The sequence below is a fragment of the Coffea eugenioides genome, chromosome 8 (assembly GCF_003713205.1).
Source record: "Coffea eugenioides isolate CCC68of chromosome 8, Ceug_1.0, whole genome shotgun sequence".
Classification (NCBI taxonomy): Eukaryota; Viridiplantae; Streptophyta; class Magnoliopsida; order Gentianales; family Rubiaceae; genus Coffea; species Coffea eugenioides.
Window position 1 is genome coordinate 37,808,495 of NC_040042.1, and position 22,352 is coordinate 37,830,846.

The 22,352-nt window shown below is 35.3% G+C and overlaps 5 protein-coding genes across 7 annotated transcripts; 2 read left to right on the forward strand and 3 right to left on the reverse strand.

The window, feature by feature from the left end:
• Window positions 1-6,324: 6,324 nt before the first annotated feature.
• Window positions 6,325-9,656, forward strand: LOC113779270 (protein TIC 20-I, chloroplastic). Of its 2 annotated transcripts, none has more exons than XM_027324813.1 (3): window positions 6,325-6,442; window positions 7,652-7,850; window positions 8,669-9,656. In XM_027324813.1, exons 2-3 carry the CDS (start codon window positions 7,673-7,675, stop codon window positions 9,307-9,309), a joined length of 819 nt encoding a protein of 272 aa, XP_027180614.1. In that variant the 5' UTR covers window positions 6,325-6,442; window positions 7,652-7,672; the 3' UTR covers window positions 9,310-9,656. The 2 variants fall into 2 exon arrangements, with proteins under 2 accessions (XP_027180614.1, XP_027180615.1); XM_027324814.1 differs by having other exon boundaries at window positions 7,683-7,850.
• Window positions 9,657-10,836: 1,180 nt separating this feature from the next.
• Window positions 10,837-11,495, reverse strand: LOC113779271 (auxin-induced protein 15A-like). The gene has a single exon (XM_027324815.1). It carries the CDS (start codon window positions 11,413-11,415, stop codon window positions 11,137-11,139), a length of 279 nt encoding a protein of 92 aa, XP_027180616.1. The 5' UTR covers window positions 11,416-11,495; the 3' UTR covers window positions 10,837-11,136.
• A 1,307-nt stretch (window positions 11,496-12,802) lies between these two features.
• Window positions 12,803-13,048, reverse strand: LOC113780691 (auxin-responsive protein SAUR21-like). The gene has a single exon (XM_027326472.1). It carries the CDS (start codon window positions 13,046-13,048, stop codon window positions 12,803-12,805), a length of 246 nt encoding a protein of 81 aa, XP_027182273.1.
• A 1,552-nt stretch (window positions 13,049-14,600) lies between these two features.
• On the forward strand, window positions 14,601-15,632 carry LOC113779336 (auxin-responsive protein SAUR22-like). Its single transcript, XM_027324896.1, has one exon. It carries the CDS (start codon window positions 15,004-15,006, stop codon window positions 15,310-15,312), a length of 309 nt encoding a protein of 102 aa, XP_027180697.1. The 5' UTR covers window positions 14,601-15,003; the 3' UTR covers window positions 15,313-15,632.
• A 1,316-nt stretch (window positions 15,633-16,948) lies between these two features.
• On the reverse strand, window positions 16,949-21,533 carry LOC113779335 (caffeic acid 3-O-methyltransferase-like). 2 transcript variants are annotated; one of them, XM_027324895.1, is made up of 5 exons: window positions 21,386-21,533; window positions 18,957-19,394; window positions 18,085-18,395; window positions 17,705-17,769; window positions 16,949-17,542 (listed from the first exon to the last, which is right to left on the reverse strand). In XM_027324895.1, the coding sequence occupies exons 2-5, from the start codon at window positions 19,385-19,387 to the stop codon at window positions 17,240-17,242; spliced, it is 1,110 nt and encodes a 369-aa protein (XP_027180696.1). In that variant the 5' UTR covers window positions 19,388-19,394; window positions 21,386-21,533; the 3' UTR covers window positions 16,949-17,239. The 2 variants fall into 2 exon arrangements, with proteins under 2 accessions (XP_027180696.1, XP_027180695.1); XM_027324894.1 differs by lacking the exon at window positions 21,386-21,533 and having other exon boundaries at window positions 18,957-19,576.
• Between the last annotated feature and the right edge of the window lie 819 nt (window positions 21,534-22,352).

Consider the following 22,352-nt stretch of genomic DNA (forward strand, 5'->3'; position numbering starts at 1 on the left):
TTTAACAGTAAATGTTCCACTATTTCCTGCTCTTCCCCACAGATTCTACACACTAGATCTCCCAATCTTGTCTTCCTGTATATTGCTGCTCTCACTGGTAGTGCACCTGTTAAGCATTTCCAAATGAAGACTTTATTTTATGCTTGATGTTGAGCTTCCATAGGGTGTTCCACATTTGACGAACTTGTTGACTACTATCTGTGATACTTGGACCAGCTGCTTCTGACTTTTCCTTCTCAGCATTTGTACTCTTCTTCATTAAAAGTTTATATCCTGAGCTGACCGTGTATATCCCTCCTGCATTGTGTTGCCAATAGTAGATGTCCTCCCTCCCCATCAGACTTAGGGAATGTTTAAGATCTTCTCAGCATCACTTAGATTGAAAGACTTAAAGATGGTGTTTATATTCCATCTATGATGACTGATTAACTCATGCACCATCTTCAAGTCCTTGCTTAGTGGTCTAGTGGAGGTTGGCTTACCTGAACTAGATCCAGGAATCCATCTATGGTCCCAGATGCTTGTACTTCTCCCATTGCCAATCCTTCTGATCAACCCTTTATCCATCAAGCTTCTGGCTCCTAGTAATCCTTGCCATATCTAGGAAGCATTTTTGTGAGTCTTGCATGTTAGGATTGAGTCTTTGGGGAAGTATCTTGCTCTCAGCGCTTTGCTTAACAAGAGGTTTGGTTTAGTGAGTATTCTCCAAATCTGCTTGCCTAGCAATGCTTTATTGTAAGCTTCAACGCCCTTAAATCCCAGACCTCCTGCATTCCTCTTCATTGACATTTTCTTCCAAGATAACCAGTGCATTTTGTTTTTACCATTTGTTTCTCCCCACCAGTAATTGGCTATCAGTGAGCTAATGTCTTTACAGAGCTTCCTTGGCAGTTTGAAGACAGACATGGCATAGGTAGGCATTGCCATAGAGACTGCCTTGAGCATCACTTCCTTGCCTGCAGTGCTCAGCAACTTATTCCTCAAATCCTGCAGCTTTCTCTTAATGTTTTCCTTAATGAAACCAAAGATCTAGTCCTTTGTCCTAGAGATCACCATAGGCAGTCCTAGATATTTTCCTTGTTTCAATTCTGCCATTCCTCCCAGTGAGCTACATACGTCTTTTCGAAGCTTTCTCTACAACCTTTCTTATTTCATTAAAATGCAAATTGCCACATACAACATCAAAATTTGGACCAAAACAAGATTGTGCAGCCTGGGAACTCAACGAAATCTCATCACTTGAACATCATATTGAATCTCATGCAAACATGGTAGAAATCTCAAATCAACAGTTCACAGAAGACACAACAGAAGGAAAGACAAGGCTAAGAACAAAATTGGGCAAATTTGTTGCAGATTTAAGCTTACCTTTTATGTTTGAAGACACCAAATAAACGTGGGGAATCCAAGAAAAATTAGCTTCAAGGTTGGAATTTGATGGCTGAAGTTTTGTTGTAGGATGTTCACTGGTTGATAAAGCAGCAGATTCGAGCTCGAATTTCACGCACTTGGAGGGGTTTTTTCTGGAAATTTTTTGAACGAAAGTTGCACTTCTACAAACGTAGATAGTGCATATTGGGAAAAAAACGCTGAGATGACTGAGATTGAGGTTGGATTTTGCTCAAGAAGAAAGCTGGATGTTCAACCCTGACTCAAGGTTTTCACAAAAAATTTTCTCCACTTTTTTCTTGCTCTCTCTCTCTCTCTCTCTCTTCTTCTCTTTTCTCTTTTTCCATCGCCTCCCCTTTCTTTCTTACCCGAATGGCTCCATTTCTATGCATTTATATGGAACAACCCCCCCCCCCCAAACCCTAAGAGCAATGGTGGAGATGGGTTGGCTTTTAATGACTGATTTGGAGTTATTTGATAGCTTGGATTCCAGACAAATCTTGATGATTCCTACTGATATGAGTTGGCCTTGTACTGGGGAGGCTTAGAGTAAAGAAAACAAAAACCAAAAAACGAGGTAAAATCGCTCCAAATATCCAACTGCAATTTTGTACCTGTACCAAGCTTCATTCTTGTACGAAGCAGGTGAAGGAATGAGGAACCACGTTTTTTTTTTTTAACAAAACCTGATTTTTGATTGATTTTTCTTCCTCTTTTCTTTTCAGTTTTTTCCTACAAAACCAAGAAAACAAAAAATGATTTTGTTTAAATAACTTTTTCATTTCATTTTTTTCTTTTTTTTCTAAAAGACAACAAAAATACAAAAATAAATAAAATAAAATAAAAATGAATGAATTGGCAAAATTTTTGGTGTCTACAATCTGTTGTACTTGGGATCTGGGAAGACGATACTTCAGGTTGGTATTGGTTGTTACTTCCACCAATCATGATGGACGATTTTATATTTGAAATTAAAGTTAGATGGATATTGATAATTGATTACATGATAGATATTGATAATTGATTACATGCTTATGAAAGGAGAGAGATAAGCACCATATAGAATTTGTTAAAAAAAAATGAAAATCATGGAATAAACAAACAAAGGCAAAAGAAGAGAGAGAGCAAATATAGGATAGAATGATAAGGATGATTTTATAGAACTTGGATGACAAGGACGATTTTATATTTGAAATTAAATTTAGATAGATATTTATAATTGATTACATGTATATGAAAGGAGAGAAATAACTCCATACAGAATTTGTTAAGAAAAAACACCAAGAAATCATGGAATAAATGAACAAAGGCAAAAGAAGAGAGAGATGGAAGAGCGTAGGTTATTTTATAGAGCACGTTGAAACTACTTTCTATGTCGTTAAGTCACATAGAAAAGAGAAAAAATAAAGGGATAAGGATGAAAATACGACTTTAATATATATATATATATATATATATATATATATGATCTCTTTCTTTCTTTCTTTCTTTCTTTTAATTTGGTAATCAAATGATTCCCATTCTAATTTGTATGTTTATACCCAAACTACAAGTCAAGTAGAAATTGGGAACTTCTATTTTGTGGGAAACTGAAAACTGTGAGGATAGCTAATTAAATTCCCCCATATAGGCAATTGATTTGAAGGTTTTTTTTTCTTTTTTTGGCCCCTTCAGCATCAAAGTTTGCTCCTTGACAAATATATATCTTACGATGAAACTGATCATGACACATCTCTAAGTATTGCGTGCAATTGATCGGTGTTTCAATCAGGGCGGAACCACCTGTCTCGCGGCCCCAATAATTTCAAAGTTGTTTTGATGTAATAAGAATTTCAGTAAAGGACTTCTCCTAGTTTAAATTTTGCCACCCCCATCCAAAACTTTTGTTTTGGATAAAGTTCCCTCATAAACTTTGGAATTATACAGTGATAGTACAATAATAGTGGCCAAGGTCTAAATTACAATGATTTACAAATTTAAACATATATATACCATGGATTTTTCTGACCCCCGAACGCTCTTCAATACACCTAATTTATACATAGTTACCACATGAATATACACACTCACATTTAGTGTGCCTCTACATTTAAATGCTTTTCCAAATTAATTTCACTTCTGACAAAAAATTAACATTTGAAATCCTCTTAATGATTTTCTCATGGACATCCGTTAGCTAAATCCACGTAAGAATTTTTCTATCTGATTCCTAGTGGGCACTCGTTGGTACACATATATTACACTTGATTTACTATATCAACACACATTAACACTTATTTATTATATCAATGCACACATTAATACTTATTATCCTCTTTCTCAAACTAATTTTACTTTTACAAAAATCAACACTTTATGTCTCTCTTAATAAGTACTAAGGCCGCCGTTAACCTAACCCATAGCATAGAATTAGCTTGCCTCATTTTTTATACGCTTTGCTTTCTACTAACATTTTTATTAAGTGACTGTAATTTTAATTAGACACTTTTTTTAACATATCTTGCCCCTAAATAAGGTGGCAACGAGCTAGGTTGAATTCAAATATTAGTATATTCAAGTTCAAACTCAAAATGCATTACCTAAATTCAAGCTCAAACTCAAGCTCTATATGAATCTCAAAAATTTGACCAGTTTTCGAATAGAATACCTAAATGCTCGAGTTCAACTCAATAGCCAGACTCTAAGTAGCTCGAGCTCGGTTAAGCTCAAGCTTGAATGAGCTGCTCGACTCATCTGCGACCTTTACCCCTAAGATCCAAATCTTGGCTCTGCCAGTGGCTTCAATGGGCCAACCACAAATTCTTTCTCAAATTTGGCAGACAGCAAACATGAAAAGTTCACGACGATCTTACGATAATTGGAGCATATATCAGCCAGGACTAATAAAGCAGTGAAATTTTTTAGTTATGTACTTTTTTCTACAAAATTATAACAACCTACAATGGTAGGATCAATACAAACAATTATAATTAGTTAACAGCACAAACAGAGATATTTGGACCTAGGATCTCTAAGTATGGGACTACAACATATGAAGCAGTGAAACTTGAATTGGAACAATTCTAGCCAAGAAGCTGGAGGGCCATTTTACAGTATATTCCACATTATGCAATTACTGCATTGATTAATAAAAAAGTTTACATGAGGTAAGAATTTCAGTCTCTAATGAGTTAGATCTCGCTTGAGAGTTTAAGAAAGAAAAAGTATAAGTTAGAACTCCATGTTTAAATTTCTCTCAATTAAATTGTCTAACTTATTTTATTCTTTTTGAATTTCAGGAACCAAAAGTTTTAGGTTGTGATCAATTAAAAGTCTTGGATTCAAGTTTCATTAAATGTAAATTTTTATCTAACTTTATGTTAGTTATCATCTCACTATTTATGCATTAGTTTGTATTCTTGTTTTGTTAATCACATTGGCCCTATTTAATAACCTAATCAGCATTTAAATTTAATTGGTTCAGATCTAAATATGTTCAGATGCATTTGATAACTAAAAATTGAATATCTAAATTAATTAAGTGACACTGAATTTTTAAGTAAAATTTGCTTCAAAGAATAAATGATAAACTATTCACTTATCACTTAATATAATATGCACTCAAATGTATTAATTTAATAATTAACAACTCATTAATTTAATATATTCAAACTTCAGTTTTATCAAACGCAAACCTTAATTGTTGGCTGTAATCAATTTGTATTGATCCCACCATTGTGGGTTACTTGTACTCTCACTTTAAAAAGAAAATAACTTTTTTCCGTTGTTTTATTCCTTGCCTTTCTTTTGGAGTTTTTCCCAGTCCCTTTATTTTCATTTTTACATATTTATTTCCTTGTTTCAAGTGTTATCTCCAAGCGATATTCTCCAAAAAAGTTGATCCTTAAAGGTTAAGAACGAAGATGTTGTAATGCTTAAAGCATTAAAAATGCAAACATTTGAAAATAAAGAATGAAACCAAAACTACAAGTCACAAAAAAAAAAAAAAGGGAATAACTCAAATTGTACGGAAAGTTGACAAAGTTGTGGATACCCAATTGGTCTTCACTTCATACCCAACTGACCCAAAATATGCAGTGGGTCACATCTCACAAGCAGCCCAACGTACAACTATCATTACCCAACTGGGCAAGATGATGTCTGAAATTATGAATCTATTGGAAGGGTTGGGTCATTGTGTGGATTGCTATGCTTGGGCTTATTTTCCCAACCACAGTGGTGCAACAGACCCACTTTTATTTAATTAATAATGAAAACTTTCCAGATTAAGTCTATATTTTTCGTAATTTCCGTAAAACATAACAAAGAAATAAATGATATGAAGCTAAAATAATGACTTATAGGAAGAGATTTTCTTGAGTAATTACTCTATTAGAAAAATATTCTCTAAACAAGTTTATTCACCACTTTTTTATTTTCTAATCATCTTTTTTTATGTTAAAATGGTACATTATATATCAGAAAGTGTTACACTATGATTTTTTTTTAAAAAAAAAAGCAAACAAAATCTAAATGCCAATTTTTTATTTTAACTATAGTCATACAGTCTAACTTATTGACAAAAAGAATTTTTCATTTTTCGTTTTTCAACATTCTAATTTAATCTTCTCAAACAAAAATTTCAACTCAAATTAATATTTCGTTCAACTTATTCATCCTCTGGCTAAAAACATCTAACACGTCAAAAGTGATAGGGAAGAAATGTCAACTTAATAGAGTATTTCTAATAAAAAAATTTTTTAATTTTTTTAAAAAAGCCAAGAGAGAGAGAGAGAGAGAGAGAGAGAGAGGGGTTGTGAGTTGCAAGTGGTAGTAGCACTTAGCAGTGGGGCAAAACAAGGAAATAACAAGTCTTCAAGGGGTACTTTTTAAATTAATTTTTTTTTTTCAATTTTCCGATCTTAATTTTCCAAAGCTACAATAAGCTGAGCGGAAGAGTGAAAGAGGTTGGATAAAGTCATAAACCCTGTGTTTTTCAGCTCGCCATCGGCTCCTTTTCACTCCACTCTCCCCACTCCCAACTCCCATGAATCCACGCTCTTTCTCCATTTAGGTAAAATTTCTGTTTCGATTTATCTTTCTTACTGTGTGTGTTCGTGTGGTAGTGTGTGAATTTCTGTATACCACTATAATCTTACAGGTATATACAGGGTTTCTAATAGCAGACAAGTGTGCCAATTTTTTTTTATAACCTGTATTTTGGGATTTTTGGACCTGTTCTTTACTGGGTCTTGGATTTTGACTAATGGGTTTTGAGTTTTACGGGGATTTTTTTTTGGGGGGTTAAATATTGTATTATATTTGCAGAAATTGGCAAAGATTGTACATTCTTGTTAAATGTATGAAAATTTTGGCTGTTTGTTTTTTACGAAATATTGTGCTTCTCTTCTTTTGCATTGTAATTAGTATGGAAAGATAGGATCAGGACTGGTAATTCATATTTGTGGTTTTGGGATTATCATATTCGGGGAAATTCAAGCAAAAATGGTTTTTTTGTTTACTTCATTTTGAGATTATTCTGTGATTTCTCTGGAAATGCAGACATAAAATGCTTAGACAGAAAGTCATTTGGGAAGCCTGAAAATGCATTAGATGAGGATATTGCTTGCCCAATTTACGTATTAGACCCAGCCCGTGGAAGATTTGTTTGAGGCTCAGCTGCATAGCTCATTGATTTAGCCATTGGGTTTTGGACCTTTGGTAATCACGGTTGATATGAATAAAAATGCTGTTGATATGAATAAAAATGCTTGCAATGAATTATTGGAATGTAGTAAATTTTCAAGTACAATCTTCAAAACTAGATGGATATGCACCCACTTTTCCTTAATGTTTTGAAAGGCTCTGGTAATCACTATTGTGAAAAGTGACGAAGTGAATCGTCAGTAGAAGGTATTGAAAGGTGGATGAGTTTTCGATACTGCTTCAAAGTTTTAAGTTGTTGTAATATCTATTAAGAGTTTGTGAAGGCATCTACTTAGGATCTACATGTGGTGCACACGCACAATTATCTGTTCTTCCCTTCTAGTGACGTTTCAGTCCAAAGTGCTGAATTTTCTGAGTAGTCTTCTGTGATTTATTAAGCAGTCTTCTTTTATGGGTTTACTTGGAGGTTTATGTGCGTCAATTTCTTGTTACTGTAGTAATATCATGAGAAAAGAAAAGTCTTCCACTTTGCTTCTATTTTTCTGATTTTGAATTTAATTTTCATTTTTTCTGTCATATTGAAGTGTGTGAAATGTTTTCACTTTCTTGATTGTAGACCTTTACAAGGTAACTGAATATGATTTTACATGGATGCCGTTTGAACTCTGGAGATGCTTCTATGCCTTACATGGCATGTAATCTGAAGTCTTATAGGTTAGCATCTTCAGGCATACCTTGTTTGTCTCCCAGCGTTGTATTAGCGAGTGCTGGAAGTTCTTGGGCCCCGCATCACAACCGTATATCCTGCTTGAAAGGTGTGTCTGTCTATCTTTTGAGGGTTATTTATTATCCAGCCTTGTCGCTTATAAACATATACGTAGAGTGTTATCTCTATCCTATTTATTTTGATATAAAACCAGGTGGCTCCTGTGCTTTGGGTTGCTGATGTTTAGGTAAAGGAAATGTTTATTTCTCAGTTATGTAATTTTTCTCAGTTGTCCTTTTCTCATATATCTTAAAGGGCCTCTGTAGCTGGATGGCCCTCTTAAGTTTCTGTATAGATTTGAGTTCATATTTTTCGAACAAGATATAGTCTTGCCATCTTTATGAATTGAACTGTGGGGGAAAAGTTTTTCCTACTACCTATCAACTTTACTGGATTGAAGTGGAAGTAGAACTAGATGCGATTAAAGTCATTGCCATCTCAAGTAATTCTGCTTCACTGTTGTTTGCCCATGTCCAAACAATTTAGTACACCAGCGATCAGAGTCTACATGCTTGTTCACTTTGGTGTTGACCACCTGAAGGGAGCAATTAGATAAAAAATAGTATGTTGTTATTGCATTATAAGACAGATCAGGTTAGAATTTAATGGTACATATGGACAATGGGCTTTTCATGTGCAGAGTCTCTCCAGAAAACCACCATTGATATTCTGAAAATATCAATGGCCAATTGTTCAAATGATTTTGAAGCCCTTGAATTTTTGTTTTGGCAGCCATCCTCTTTGCTTTTGTCCTTAATTATGGAATATTTTTGCCTTATCTTAGCTGTTTCAGATGTTTTTAAGTCTATTACAGTTTTCATCTCTATTAATCATTTTCTTAAATATTGTTCTGATTGGTCATTTCAGGAATTCAGATTCTCAGTCTTTCTTTTGCTTCATCACCACTGTTAAATGGTGAACTAGGTGGGCTATCACATGCTGTACCTAGGTTACCTAAGCGCCGCCAGTTTTTTCGACCTCCAAGGGCAGCAAAGGATGATGTTCCTTACAGCTATAGATACCCTGCCATGACCAAGAAGCCCAGGTGGTGGTGGAGAACTTTGGCATGCCTCCCTTATCTGATGCCTCTTCATGAAACATGGATGTATGCTGAGACAGCATATCATCTACATCCCTTCTTGGAGGATTTTGAGTTTTTAACATACCCTTTTTTGGGAGCCATAGGGAGGTTGCCAAGTTGGTTTCTGATGGCATATTTTTTCGTTGCATATCTAGGAGTTGTTAGGAGAAAAGAGTGGCCTCATTTCTTCAGATTCCATGTGGTGATGGGCATGCTTCTTGAGATAGCTCTGCAGGTTATTGGCACTGTGAGCCGCTGGATGCCTCTTTCTGTATACTGGGGAAAGATTGGAATGCACTTTTGGACTGCTGTTGCATTTGCTTACCTGTTTACTGTTTTAGAGTCCATGAGGTGTGCCCTTGCTGGAATGTATGCTGACATTCCATTTGTATGCGACGCGGCATACATTCAAATTCCATATGACTAAAGAAAGGCCTTGAAGGATGACTATTAGTTTCCTTTTCTGATGGAACATTTAAGACATCGGCGATGTGGATATTGATCTATCATGGATTGAACCTGAAAGTTCTGATGTTTAATTTTCATTTCTCTTTTACAATTTTGGCTTTTGGAGATAGCTTTGGACCTCAATTTAACTAAATTTTGTACCGTCCCTTATTATACATGTATGTCTTGGGAGAATATGTAATGGGCATGAACAAGCAAAAGTTTAGGATGTCTTTCGGCTTTTGGAAATCAGATCACCCTATCTTCATTGTTGTTGTTTCAACTCAAAGTTCGCCGTAAAATGGTGAAGTTAATTATTTTAGGGTAGTTCTTCTTCCCTATTAAATTTTTGCATTATAAGGTTTTCTTTTTGCATTCATGGCTACCCTTCAGCCACAGCCCCTTTAGCCGGTCTTTTGCCGACTTTCTTGGTGACTCTCTGGTGCTTTCTCCCTTGCGGATAAACAGACTTCCAAACGCAAAGGGGTGCCTGCAGTTTTATTTTTCTAAAGATGAAACTCTGAAGCTAGCAGCGCAAGAGTCTGGAGTAGGAAACAATTAAAGTCTAGAGTTGGACCTTCTTTGGTTGATCATGCCTTGGCTTCTCCATCCTATTGGTTTGGGGGAGACTAGTCAGTATACAAACAAGAGGATTGATGATATTCAAGCTGCCCCTTTCTCTACTTGGACACCCTTTTAGTAGGAAGCCACTGGGTGAGATTAGTGCAGATACTTTGGAGCAAGGTCAAATTTGCGATTCTCCCACTTCTTTCTTGGATTCAAATGATCTTGATTTAGATAAATGTCTAGCAGAGCTAAAGTTCAACAGCAAGACATAATTGGATGCCCCATCCAAGGAATTCAATGATGCGTAAATGAACATTTTGAGGTAAAAAAAAAAAAGAACAAAAACAGAGTAGACAATGTCAGAAAGGACACGAAGTGTGCAAGAGTAAGCACAAGCACAAATGAAGTGGCTGAATTGTATTCCTGAACCTTCCTCTTCTCCATTACATGGTCGCAAGCCCAAATGACAACTTGACAAAAAATTTTAAAAATCTTGAAGTTGTTTGCCTGTTTTGGTATCATGGGGCGAGGCCAGCCTCCAGGGCTCTCCAACATGGCTGCATTTGAAATCAACCAAATAAAATTCAAGTTGTACAAGACTCTCCTGCAGTTGTACATGCTTTTTGTGTAGGTATCACAGTAATGACATTTGAGTCAGTAAAAAGCCAGTCACTGACTATTTAGTATTTACAGGCACAACATATTTTATTAAGGGAATAACATCAAACAGTCATCAAGGTTTTCGGTAAGAGACTTGTAAAAAGACAGGAAGACAGGAAGGAAGGGGGGGAGGGGGGGGGGGGAAGAAGCACTACAGATTTGCCAAATAGGTTTATCAACTTGTCTTCTAGATTTTAACTTTCAATTTCATGATGGATGGATGATGCATCAGAGGGAAGACAGGAAGATTGTGGGAAGATCATTAGCTTCATAGTCCAAGTGAGAAAAGAATTCTAGTTCTTCATTTCCCTCATCAATTATATCTTCATCTGTTTGGAAGTATGGCCTGCATTTCCTTTCTTCCTTTCTCAGTCAAATTGCATACTCACAAAGGATTTTTTAAAAAATGAGAGAGAATGCAAACGAAGCATGTGCCACTATTCATAATCCTCTTCTTTCTTTGATGGAAGAAAGGAAACTGTACAAAATTTATCTGTTTTCTACGTCACAAAAATTGTGCCTTGCTATCTCATATATATAAAAAACTACTACTGTTCTCTAAATTTACATGCCAGTGCTGCTAACTCATGTTTTTACTCAAGCAAGAGGTCAGATCAATGAACTTGTCTTCTCTGCAAGGGATTGTCAAACCCCCCATTGGATGATCAAAGCCAAATTCTTCCTCAGCTTGACTCAACAATTCTTGGAATGTAGGCTGATTCAGGTAAGCTATGGGAATCACAAAGCGCTTCTTTTCACTTTCTCCAACATAAACTGCAATATAGCCCTTCGAAACATCCTTGGAAGATGGTCTAAGGCTTTGCTTAGCTTGAATAATACGAGGCAGACGGATGGCCATTACTTTGCTTGGGATGCTTTCTCGTATAGCTTGGTTGAAAAAAAAGAAAGGTAGGAAGACTTGCAAGAGAAAAAAGAAAAGTTTTCGATCAGTGTTTGATAGATTATGTTTAACAAACAAGTTGGAAGGGTATATATAGAAGAATCACAAGTTTTTTTTTTTTATCTTGATGCTGTGTAAGTGTTGAAGACTAAAGAGGCATTTTGGTGGACATTAGAGATAATAGCTGATGAGGTATCACATGGTTATGCCTTCCTATCAAGAATGCAGAACCATGTACTCGTTGAAGCTTATCAGGGCCTACCACTTCCTTCAACAAGAAACAGAGAGGACCACTTCAGAAATTAAAAAATATCAAGACTGGGGAGTGAGCATTCAATGATTGCATAGCAGACATTGTAGCTGTAAAGCTTTTTTTGGCAGTTAAATCCCTACTTTCATCTCCAAGTAACTAGCGAGTTTTGGAAACAATGAAGGGTTAAAATTACTAGCTACCTAATGGAATACGAGCTTATTCAGTGTGCCTCCTAAGGTTGATTTATTCAAGTTTTAGCTGTTGTTGCATGTCAAGAAACCAATCTACATACTAAAAACTTGAACATCCAAAATCCCTTATCATCACATGATAGACTCGCATCAAAGCCATGCCCAAGTGGCTAATGCCTTTCAGCATTTGAATTCATTTCAGACAGAGCACTGCGTAAATGAGACTATGGTATCGCACATGAACAATGGAAAAGCTCCAGTGATAACATTTCCAGAAGTTTACGAGGTGGTAAAGTTTCTTTTTCTCTCTCCAACTTTCCAGTTTTCATTTTCTGCTAACGGATTAGACATTCCTAATCTGATCTCTCACTTGCCACTACATGTTACAAAGCAATATTGTCAGCTAGGAGAAGAGGCATAATTTAATGATCAGTAATTGGAGAAAGTCATAAAACTACAAACTTCTGAAGCAATATAGACCTTGTACGCGGTGGAGGAATTGACAAATTTGTGTGTTAAACGTACATGCCATTAGAACATGGCTTCTCTGGCAAGAAACCTGTTACTTCATGGATTACATGTTGGAAATTTCATTATCCATTAACTTTGAAGTGGTTGATCAATTACAGTAGCGTATGGTATGAATTCGTACATTTTCTGCTTTGCAGATTTAAGCCATTTTATCATGTAGCTATGAATTAAATACCAAAAGAAGAAAAGGAAAAATGCCAAGTGAAGATGTCAATCTGTTCCATGACAAATTGTATTTACAGTATGCACCGAGGGTGCCCCCCAAAAAAAAATCTAGTTCTGCTTTTTTCCAAAATTGGATTTACCAGATTCTAGCAATTCTGCTAAAACATAAGCTTCCAAATTTGCAATCACGGCTTGTTTATCCTCCTTATGGGGACCTAGAGTTGCAGGTGAGATTGATAAAAATTTCTTCCGTGCATGGAATTGTCAGAGCACCCATAGGGTGGTTGAATCCAAACTCTTTTTCAGCCTGGGGTAGCAAGCACCGAAATGAAGGATGGTTAAGGTAATATAATGGGATCACATATCTCTTCCTACTGGCTTCCCCTACATAAACAGCAAAGTGGCCTTTTGGTACATCTTTACCTCCTAAATTTGAAAGAACTCGATTCATAATCTGCTTAGCATGAAAAATTCGTGGCACGTGAATACCCATTATTCCTGGTTAAAGCTCACTGTGATTGATTCTTGCACTTCGTGGACGAGGTTTTGTTATGTTGGATTTGGTTTGAATGGCAGCAGATATATATAGTACAGGAAGAGAGGAGAAGGTGGTGAAAGATCTTTTGACATGAGAGGGCGGTAAAAAAATACATTTGACATTGAGGTCCACATAAAAAAAATAATATGATTTTCTGTTGTTTGATTGCGCTCACCAAGTATCCACTAAGATCACAAACTTTAGAGTTGGTCATGGCTGCTGACAGACAAAGGAGGTTCGACACATGAAGATGTTCTTATGATGTAAACTAATAAGTTTCTGAGCAACAAATGGTTCTACAGAGACAAGAAATTAATGTTATGTTCATTGGTGATTCTAGTAGTATTGATGCATACTAGTAAGATAATAAGCATCACATATTTCAGCAGCGACAAGCAACACATTCAATGTTGGTTGATGTTCCCAAATTGCTCAACTAGAAGTCAAGTTATAGTGCATTCTTAACATTATCTTTTATGCACCTGGTTGAGCAGATACAAGTAAGGCATATCATGTTTGTTGATGGTTCTACATATTTAGCCAATTGCTTACACAAGTTGGGTATCAATGTATTCTTGACATAAACTAGTAACACAATGAACATCACACAGTTCTGCGGAGACGAGCGATGCACATCATGTTGGTTGATGGTTCTACATACTAAGGCAAAATGCTTATATACCAATTAAAAAGTTGGGTATCAATGTATATTCTGCTTGTTAATATATTGGGTGGATTAAATAGCAAAATGGAACTGACCAAGCATGTCTTTCTCAAAAAATAAACTAAAAACCTTGCCATGTCCATACCAGATGGAGATTGGTAATATCTCCTTTCTCTCAAAAGAAAAGTGGGTAACATGTATATGAGTTAACATTTCAAGAGAACACCCAAAAAAAAATAGTTTAAATGATTTTCAAGAACTGAGAGAGAGCAAGTATGAACAAAGTCGAAGCGTGAAACTGGGGATTACTGAGATTCCTCCTTTCCATAAGGTGACAGCAAGCCCAGCCACATCCTATATTCAGAAAAAATTCAAAAATGTTGAAGTTGCTTTTCTTTCAATTCCAGTTAGCACAAATTTTCTAGATGTAATGTTGCATAGCTACTCCAAGCAGCTTTTGCTTCAGAGATGTTACAATTGGTACTTCACCAGAGTGCTTCTGTACTGCAGGCTACATGGGAGTCTCTATTCTTCGACAATGCTCCCTCGCTGAAATGAATAATTTAAACTCTGTAACGTCCTATCTACTTGTTTGATATGATTTCAACTTCTAATTCCCCGTTGGTATGAAATGAATCGATTTAGCAAGTGGAGAGTTTTCAGTAGGTAGATCGATTGCTTCCTGTGCAACAACAGTAAACTAATATTAACTGTAGTAGGACAAAAAATGAATAAGCCCAAATTCGATTTGGTACTGATTTTCATCCTTCAACATTTCCCAGATCTGTAGATTACCTTGAGATGACAGTAAGATTTAGATGGCAAAAAGGTTCATTGGCCTAATAACTTCTGGTGTGCAATCATTGAACCTCAGTCTTGATACTTAAAGTTCAAAAGGGGTCCTCCTTGTTAGATGTTCAAGAAAGTTGTAGGCCCTGCTACACTTCTTGGTTCTAAATTCTTGATCATTAGTTGGGAGGCAAAACCATGTGATAATGCATGACTCATGTCCTGTCTTTAATGTCCGAAGAAAAGCCTCTTTACCACATCAACAAAATGATGATTCTTCTGTATATAAGCTCATAACTTGATTAGCACAGCACCAGTTCTTCATTCACAAACATTATAGAAAGCCTTCTTTATCCTTTAAATCTTTCTATTCATTGTTTGTTTGATTTAATACAAGGAAGCATCCTGTACAACAATGGCTATTCGTCTGCCTCGTATTATTCAAGCTAAGCAAATTCTTAGGCGCTCCATATTGACGTCTAATGCTGCCATTTCAGCTTCTGTAGATGTTCCAAGAGGCTATTTAGCAGTTTATGTTGGAGAAAATGAAAAGAAACGATTTGTGATTCCCGTTGCTTACCTGAATGAGTCTGCATTCCAAGAATTACTAAGCCAAGCCGAGGAAGAGTTTGGTTTTGATCATCCAATGGGGCGTTTGACAATCCCCTGCAGAGAAGACATGTTCATTGATCTCACTTCTCGCTTGAGTAGATGTACGAGTTAACCGAGCTGGCACGCAGTGTTAGACAATAATAGTATTTAGTTGACATAGCAAAGCACAATCTTTGTAATGTAGAGCATGCAGATTGCTTTTGTACATTGCTTTTTTTTCCATGAAAGCAGAGCATTATGACTATTTGAAGCTGTCTGAAACTGCCATTAGTAGAGGAACAAAATACAGCTTCAAAAGAATGATTTATTAATCTTCCTTATCAGATTCGACCTGCAGCATTCTTCTGTTTAAGAGCAACATTTGCAGAATAATATTCATGATCCATGCTACTCTTCATATTCTTCAAGAAGAAAAGAAAGGTATAAATCAATTAATTGGAAGAATAATTGTTGGCCTAATTGGGAGCACAAGAATTGCTTGTGTCTGTGTTTAAGCAACACTATTGTTACGTGTTGATTGGTGGTTAACTTTCCAAGCAAACTTCTTTTGAAACTTCTGTTCTGCAATGCCTTAAAATCTAGACAGAGGACAAGTAGTACTGATCTCAGACAATTTGATTAATGACACATATAATCAAATCGAAAGAGCAGGCAACTTGATTAATGACATATTAATCAACTATTCAGGATAAAGAGAGAGGAGTTTATTTCATAAGAGGATTTATCTCAAGTAATATAAGAGTGAGTTTGAGCAGAAACAAAGGGGTTGATGCAGATTACTAACCTTGCTATACCTCTTTTATGATGTTACGAAAAGCCCTGATGACATCTGCAGAAGATTCACAACTTGTAATAATTACCAAACTTGCAACATCAGTTACATCACAGGTTCATCTGAGTGAAAACAAGCCATGATCTAAAAGAATTGCCCACAAAAAAAAAAAAAAAAAAAAGAAGCCTTCTCCTTTTTACTGGTAACATGAGGAGCATGGTGTTTATGCAGCTTGAGACAGAAAGGAAGGCAATTGACAATAAAATTATATAGGTGAATTGCAATTAAGGCAAAGCAAGTATTTTACATCAGATTAAAGCACCCACCTTCGTCCTTACTCAAATTTGGAGTATTGCATTTCCAGCTAGATGTGTTAGAATATATATATCTCTCCTACATAAGCCTGGTGCGTATTTTCAATTGTGAGCAGTGTAACTGACCAGTGAAGACTTCTCCGAAAGAATGGGCAAATCCAATCTCTTCTTAAGTGTTTTGCTGCAATATTAGAAGTTTTAGCGGTGGTCAATATCTCCAAGCTTACAAGTTACATTCAAAAGAAGCTCTTGCAGATTGCAGTGAAGTTTGAACACATAAGTAGGAGACAGCTTACGAGAAAAAAATTTGAAGGTCAATCCTCTCAGTCATAGGTTGTCCTCATCTGTTAATGAAGATGTTTTTACAGCGGTTTTTCCACCAAAAATCATTTTGGGTCCAGAAGATAAACATCAAAAGCCAGGGTTAAGGAAGCAGATTACTGAATAGGTCCCCATTCAATCCACTCAAAATGAGAAGCTGTTGGAAATTGAGGAGAAGATGATGGAAAACGTGCAATGAGATGGGGTTGGATCGATACATAGTGCCCAAGGAATTAAGGATGAGTTGCATCCTAAATCAATTTAGCATAAGGCAGCTCTAAAAAATTTGGATGCAGCAGACAAATTGTTGGTGTCTGTCTCAACAGGGCAATAAACGGAAATTAAGTACTAATGCCGATGTTTCACTGTTTAGAGAAGACAACAAATTCGAGAACGGACAAGCTGCTGCATTAGCACATCTTCAGAAGGAGTTCAAACCAAACCTCCTATTCAAAAGCAGATGATGCGAAACTAGGATTACAAAAAGGCACACAAATGAAAGATGTTTTTGACGGCTCAATCGTACGAAACCAGACAAAATTTATTGTTATTGCATTACATCTGCAATTATTATCAGACTTCTAAATCAGAATAAAAAACAGGTTCTTAAAAGCAGACATTCATGCATCAATCTACTTGTAGAATTCCAACACCCAAAGGTCAAAGAGCCGACATTCGACTCTTATGCCTCTAAATCCTGCTTTAGTAGCCAAGGCCCGAAATTCCAGCTCTGATCTCCCCTTTGCACCGGGGGAACAAACAGCCATCATGAAAAGATCAATTTGCATATTGCTTTTGGCAGCTGCTTCGCTATTTTCAGGATTCACAGGAACGATTGCATCGACAACAATTACCTTTCCATCATTTGGTAAAGCCTTGTAGCAATTCCTCAGCAACTTCACGCAATGCTCATCATCCCAATTGTGAAGTATCCACTGCAATGATTAGATACCCCATAAAATCATCGTGTCACCAAGGGAAAAAAATAGAAAAGAAAAATATAATTGCATAAGCACGAAAAAAGAATTGTAAGAAAAAAAAAAAAGAAACCCTTTAATTTCATGCACATTATATAAATTCTTGATTTTTCAACTTACCTTCATAAAAATTGCGTCCGCTTCTGGAACACTTTCAAACATATCACCCCCCTTATGCTCAATCCCTGCAATTTCACACGTCTCTAACTCAATTGCAGAAGGTATGTATGGCTTTCATGGATTTTGTAGATCAGAATCTAAAACTCATGCAGAAATTTGAAAGCAAAAGACTCAATCAAGCATGACTTCTTCGAACAAGAATAATTTAATGTTATTACAAACTCAATGAGGTCTTGACTAGTAAAAGAAAGAATGTACTTTACTTAGTAAGTGCCATTTATTTCGATTTGTATCCTAAGTAATATTCAATTAATCAAATGCAGAATCTCTATGGTCACCACGAAAATCAATACATGAAGGACAAATGATATTATACATACCAGGGTAGGATGGGGCAAGCTCAATAACATGTGGCAAGTCAAAATTAATGCCCTTAATGTTGGGGTATTTAGATGTTATCATATGGATGGCTTGTCCAACAGCACCACCCACATCAACTAAGGTTTTGAGATTTTCAAAACCCTTGTAGGACTCGAGGGCCTTTTCTAGGACTACCTTTGTATGGCAGCTCATCGCGTTATTGAAAGCCTCATTGTACCTGGGATCTTTTGTCATATACTCGTATAGTTCACAGCCATGAGTCCTCTTGAATGCATTTCCTCCTTCCAGAACTGAAGCTTCTAATTGATACCTGAAATTGATCCAAGTTGTATCTCAGAATCAAATGGGGGAGTACCATTAGTTGAATAGTTTAGAATACTATACTAGTGGCAAGTTAAAATATAGCCTTAAAGTAATTGCAAAATTTGAAGTGTATATAATTGTTTATTCCTTGTTGCAACATTTTACTCATAGCTCCTCATTTTTATATTTTATAGTTGGCCTCATACACGTAATTTTGTCTTCTTAATCAGTAAATTGTTGATGTTCCTCCATATATCAAATTTAAAATGAAGAAAATAAGGCCTTTAACTGCTATATAAGAAGCATTTGATCATCCCCAATAGAGTGACAGTATTGACGATGGATTTTAAAATAATAGAGTCAACATTATTGTTGTCACTATTAGCAATTATACAAAAAAAATTATAGTATACATTTTCTTTTTTGGTAGAAATAGGAAACATTGAGATCCAAATTTGGTAATATACGTTTCCTCTTTTTGGTGTTTACTACTCAAGTTTTCCTGAGGCATGGTCTATAATTTAACAAATTGGATATGACTGATCAGAAACAAAATTTGCAAATGTACCAGGAGTCCATCAGCAGTTTATTTTGAAGGTAAACCGAAAGCTGCCTCAGAGTCGCTCCATATTGGTGTTTGATAAAGTACTTGGCAACCGGTGCCAACCCATATCGTCTTTCATGATGAGCACCGGCACCACCATCAACGACCGAGCAAGTCAAGACCGAGTAGCCGGCAAGGAGGCGAAGCATCCGGTCCAGAAAATCAGGTGCATCAGGGTTTTTTGTGGGCATTTGGGATACAATCTCGGAGGGTGAAAGTTTTCCACCAGGTCCAGCTTTTGCAATGATTTCCAGCACATCCAGCTTTACGGCGGCGTTCAGCACCATCGGCATTGTCATCATTGTCATCAGCTGCATGGCGTAGGAGAACCATTGCTCTTCTTCTTCTTCTTGTCCACTTATGGTATGTTGGCTTTCTACCCAGCAAGACTCCATCAACGATCTTGAATTTTTTAGTGATGAAATTTAGGTATGGCAATGGCAGCACTGAAATTGTCTGATTTAATGAGCAGCTGTTTTCAATTTTAATTGATAGGATATGTTTCCCAACCAATTCTTCACGTCAAATATAACTTCTTAGTACATCAATTGTAATGGACGCAGGGCGTACACTACCTTTCGGAATAATATAATATTTTTTAAATAAAGTGTAACTCTACATAAAATACTTGTAAAATTTTACAACAGAGACACAATTATTACATATGAAACCAACATGAATAATAACAAAAAATCATTTTTTTGTTGTAAGAATATATAAGAAGTTTACGTAGCATTATAAAATCTTTAAAAAATGGTACACTATTCAGGTCAACTATCCCTGCCCCCATCCCAATTGTAATATATTCTTTCCTTTTTTAGATATATGTAATCTTCTTGTACCATTTATTTGTCAAACTATGAAAGATTTGATTAACGAGTGCTCAATGAACACATATTAAGATTTTTGAAGTGTTAACCTTAGAATTAATCTTTTCTACACTAACAGTGTGTACACTGTCAATTTTGGATAAATGATAATTGTACAAAATTTAAATTTGAAATCTAACTTTTACATATGTGTCATGAATCTAACCGTGATTGTATATAAGATTTACTCTTAATCTTATAGTTAAGTTAATTCAGAAAGTATCGAAATGCAAAGGGTACAATAAATGTGAATATTGTCTTGATATAGTAAATTAGGTATGATTTAAATATACTGACAATCGCTCAGTTGATAATTATTGGGCAAATCCAACAATGAATCCGAATCATAAATTCCTTGGACACATGGTATGGACACTAATAAAAGCATTGTATTAATGTTGGTTGTACAATGAAGCACAACTTTCTAATAATAAAAAGCGGCAAAACGGAGATATCCACTTATCCATTCATATAAACGATCATTATATGGATGGATTATCCATATAATTCATGTATATCCAATTAGTAGAAGAAAATGATAAAAAAGACACAACTGTATTAATTCAGTCATAAGCTGAAACTGTCTCTTTTTTACTCTTTTCCTCTTACAACAGTGGAACCTCAAGACATTTTTCATTAAGGAAGCATAGAAAAATCATCAACTAATGTCAAAGTAATTTTATTTTTATTTTTTCAAAAAAGTGGCAGCTAATTTGTTTGTTGAGAGAGAAATTGTAGATGGCCCAGCAATATAGCATAGTATTACATGTCTCTGTTCTCAACAAATAAATTAGAGAATTTTCCATAGTTGAACAAGAAAAAAAGCACTCACTCTATTCATTTTCATTTGATATTTTGTTTAGGCGACATTGCATTGAATTTATAAGTATTTACATAAATCATAAGTTTGCAGCATCATTATTTCATCATTTGCATCAAATTTTTTAAGATTGGGATTACCAACGAAGATACATAAATTTTTGGAATATAAATTGATATGCAGATTTGGACCCTAAATTTAGGACTTGGGTGAGTAAATGGTTAAATGGATGAATCATGGTTTTGTAGTATCCATTTAAATGGCATCCAATTAGATCCATTTATTAAATGGTTCTAATTGGATTGGATCAATTTTATCCACAATATATTTAACTAAAACCATTTATCCATTTTGTCACTCATAGCCTTCGATCACAACTTTAATACAATAATAACTTATGTTATTAGCACTAAAATTCATGCAAAGTGTAGATTAAAATTGAGAGAATATGAATTTAGCATTTTTTTTTTTTTGCTTTTGTTCAAAAAATGTGCCCATCATCGACATTTTGCTAATCACATAGTAGGTGAAGGAGAGCCAAAGCAGGATATGTAAGAGAGGACGAACCAGGGGATGTAAAACAAAAAGAAAAAAAGCAAAATAGTATTCTAATTTCCTTGAAATTTCTTTTAAAAAATTTTTAAAAAAAAGGATGAAATTTAAGAAGTGAAAAGGAGAAAGGACGATTAAAGCACACACCCTACCACGCGCAGTTGTAGCAATGATATGTATCGGCCCTCAATAGGGGAAGCTCATCTCTTAAAATTCCACCTTGTAGTTCGATGTTTTTTCTTTCACTTTACAAGATTTATATATTATAGGTAGAGCAATGAGAAGTGTATGGGACAAAATATCCATACAAATGAGGAAAGATGCATTAAAAACCATAGCAAATATATCTATATTTGGTAAAGAGATAAATAGATAAGAAGTCCAGACCAACTTTATAAACCGAATCCCAGACCAATACTCAAAAGCCGGCAACTCTTGAGCACAGCCTAGGGACTTATAAACCCAACCCTAGAGATAAATAGATAAGAAGTGCATGGCACAGATTTGTCCATAAGAGATAAATCAACAACCACACAATGTGGACCACTCTGAACGTGTCCCCTTCCCTACATTTAAATATATAGTTATCAAATCGTCTTTAATTTTTCATACAAATACTGAACACATAAAGAATACAGGGATAATTTCATAAACATCCTCTAAGGTATCTGACAATTTCACTGAGCTTTGTTAAGATTTTAAAAATTATACATATTTTTTCTTAATTTGACACTTTTAGGAACCAAACTTTAGACTTGGTTAAAAATTAAAATGAATATTCCAAAATACACTCACCTTATAAAGTTCAATTGCTCTCTAAAGCAATAACAATATGTTTAGCCCACATATATTAAAAAAAAAAAAAAAGATTGTCGAGTTTTCAATACCAAATTTATTGTTTGATAAGCAATTATGATAATGAGTTTACTACTATGACAAAATATATTTTTTCGATACCAAATTTATTCTTTCTAAATTAGAGAAGAATGCGTCGTCATAATGCTTTTAGAGTTGGTGGCTTTTCGGATTCGTGAAACTATCATAATGCTTTACAATAGCAGTTTTGAATCTTTTTTTTTTTGAGTTAGTATTGCTTTTAATACCAAAAAAAAAAAAGAA

Bases quoted from the DNA above. Each gene is read 5' to 3' on its own strand.
- LOC113779270 (XM_027324813.1), top strand. From the start codon at position 7,673: ATGATTTTACATGGATGCCGTTTGAACTCTGGAGATGCTTCTATGCCT. The intron at 7,851-8,668 runs GTGTGTCTGTCT...TGGTCATTTCAG, and splicing joins CCGTATATCCTGCTTGAAAG to GAATTCAGATTCTCAGTCTT.
- LOC113779271 (XM_027324815.1), bottom strand. From the start codon at position 11,415: ATGGCCATCCGTCTGCCTCGTATTATTCAAGCTAAGCAAAGCCTTAGA.
- LOC113780691 (XM_027326472.1), bottom strand. From the start codon at position 13,048: ATGAATCGAGTTCTTTCAAATTTAGGAGGTAAAGATGTACCAAAAGGC.
- LOC113779336 (XM_027324896.1), top strand. From the start codon at position 15,004: ATGGCTATTCGTCTGCCTCGTATTATTCAAGCTAAGCAAATTCTTAGG.
- LOC113779335 (XM_027324895.1), bottom strand. From the start codon at position 19,387: ATGGAGTCTTGCTGGGTAGAAAGCCAACATACCATAAGTGGACAAGAA. The intron at 18,396-18,956 runs GTACATTTGCAA...GATCAATTTCAG, and splicing joins AAACTGCTGATGGACTCCTG to GTATCAATTAGAAGCTTCAG. The intron at 17,543-17,704 runs GTAAGTTGAAAA...TAATCATTGCAG, and splicing joins CGGACGCAATTTTTATGAAG to TGGATACTTCACAATTGGGA.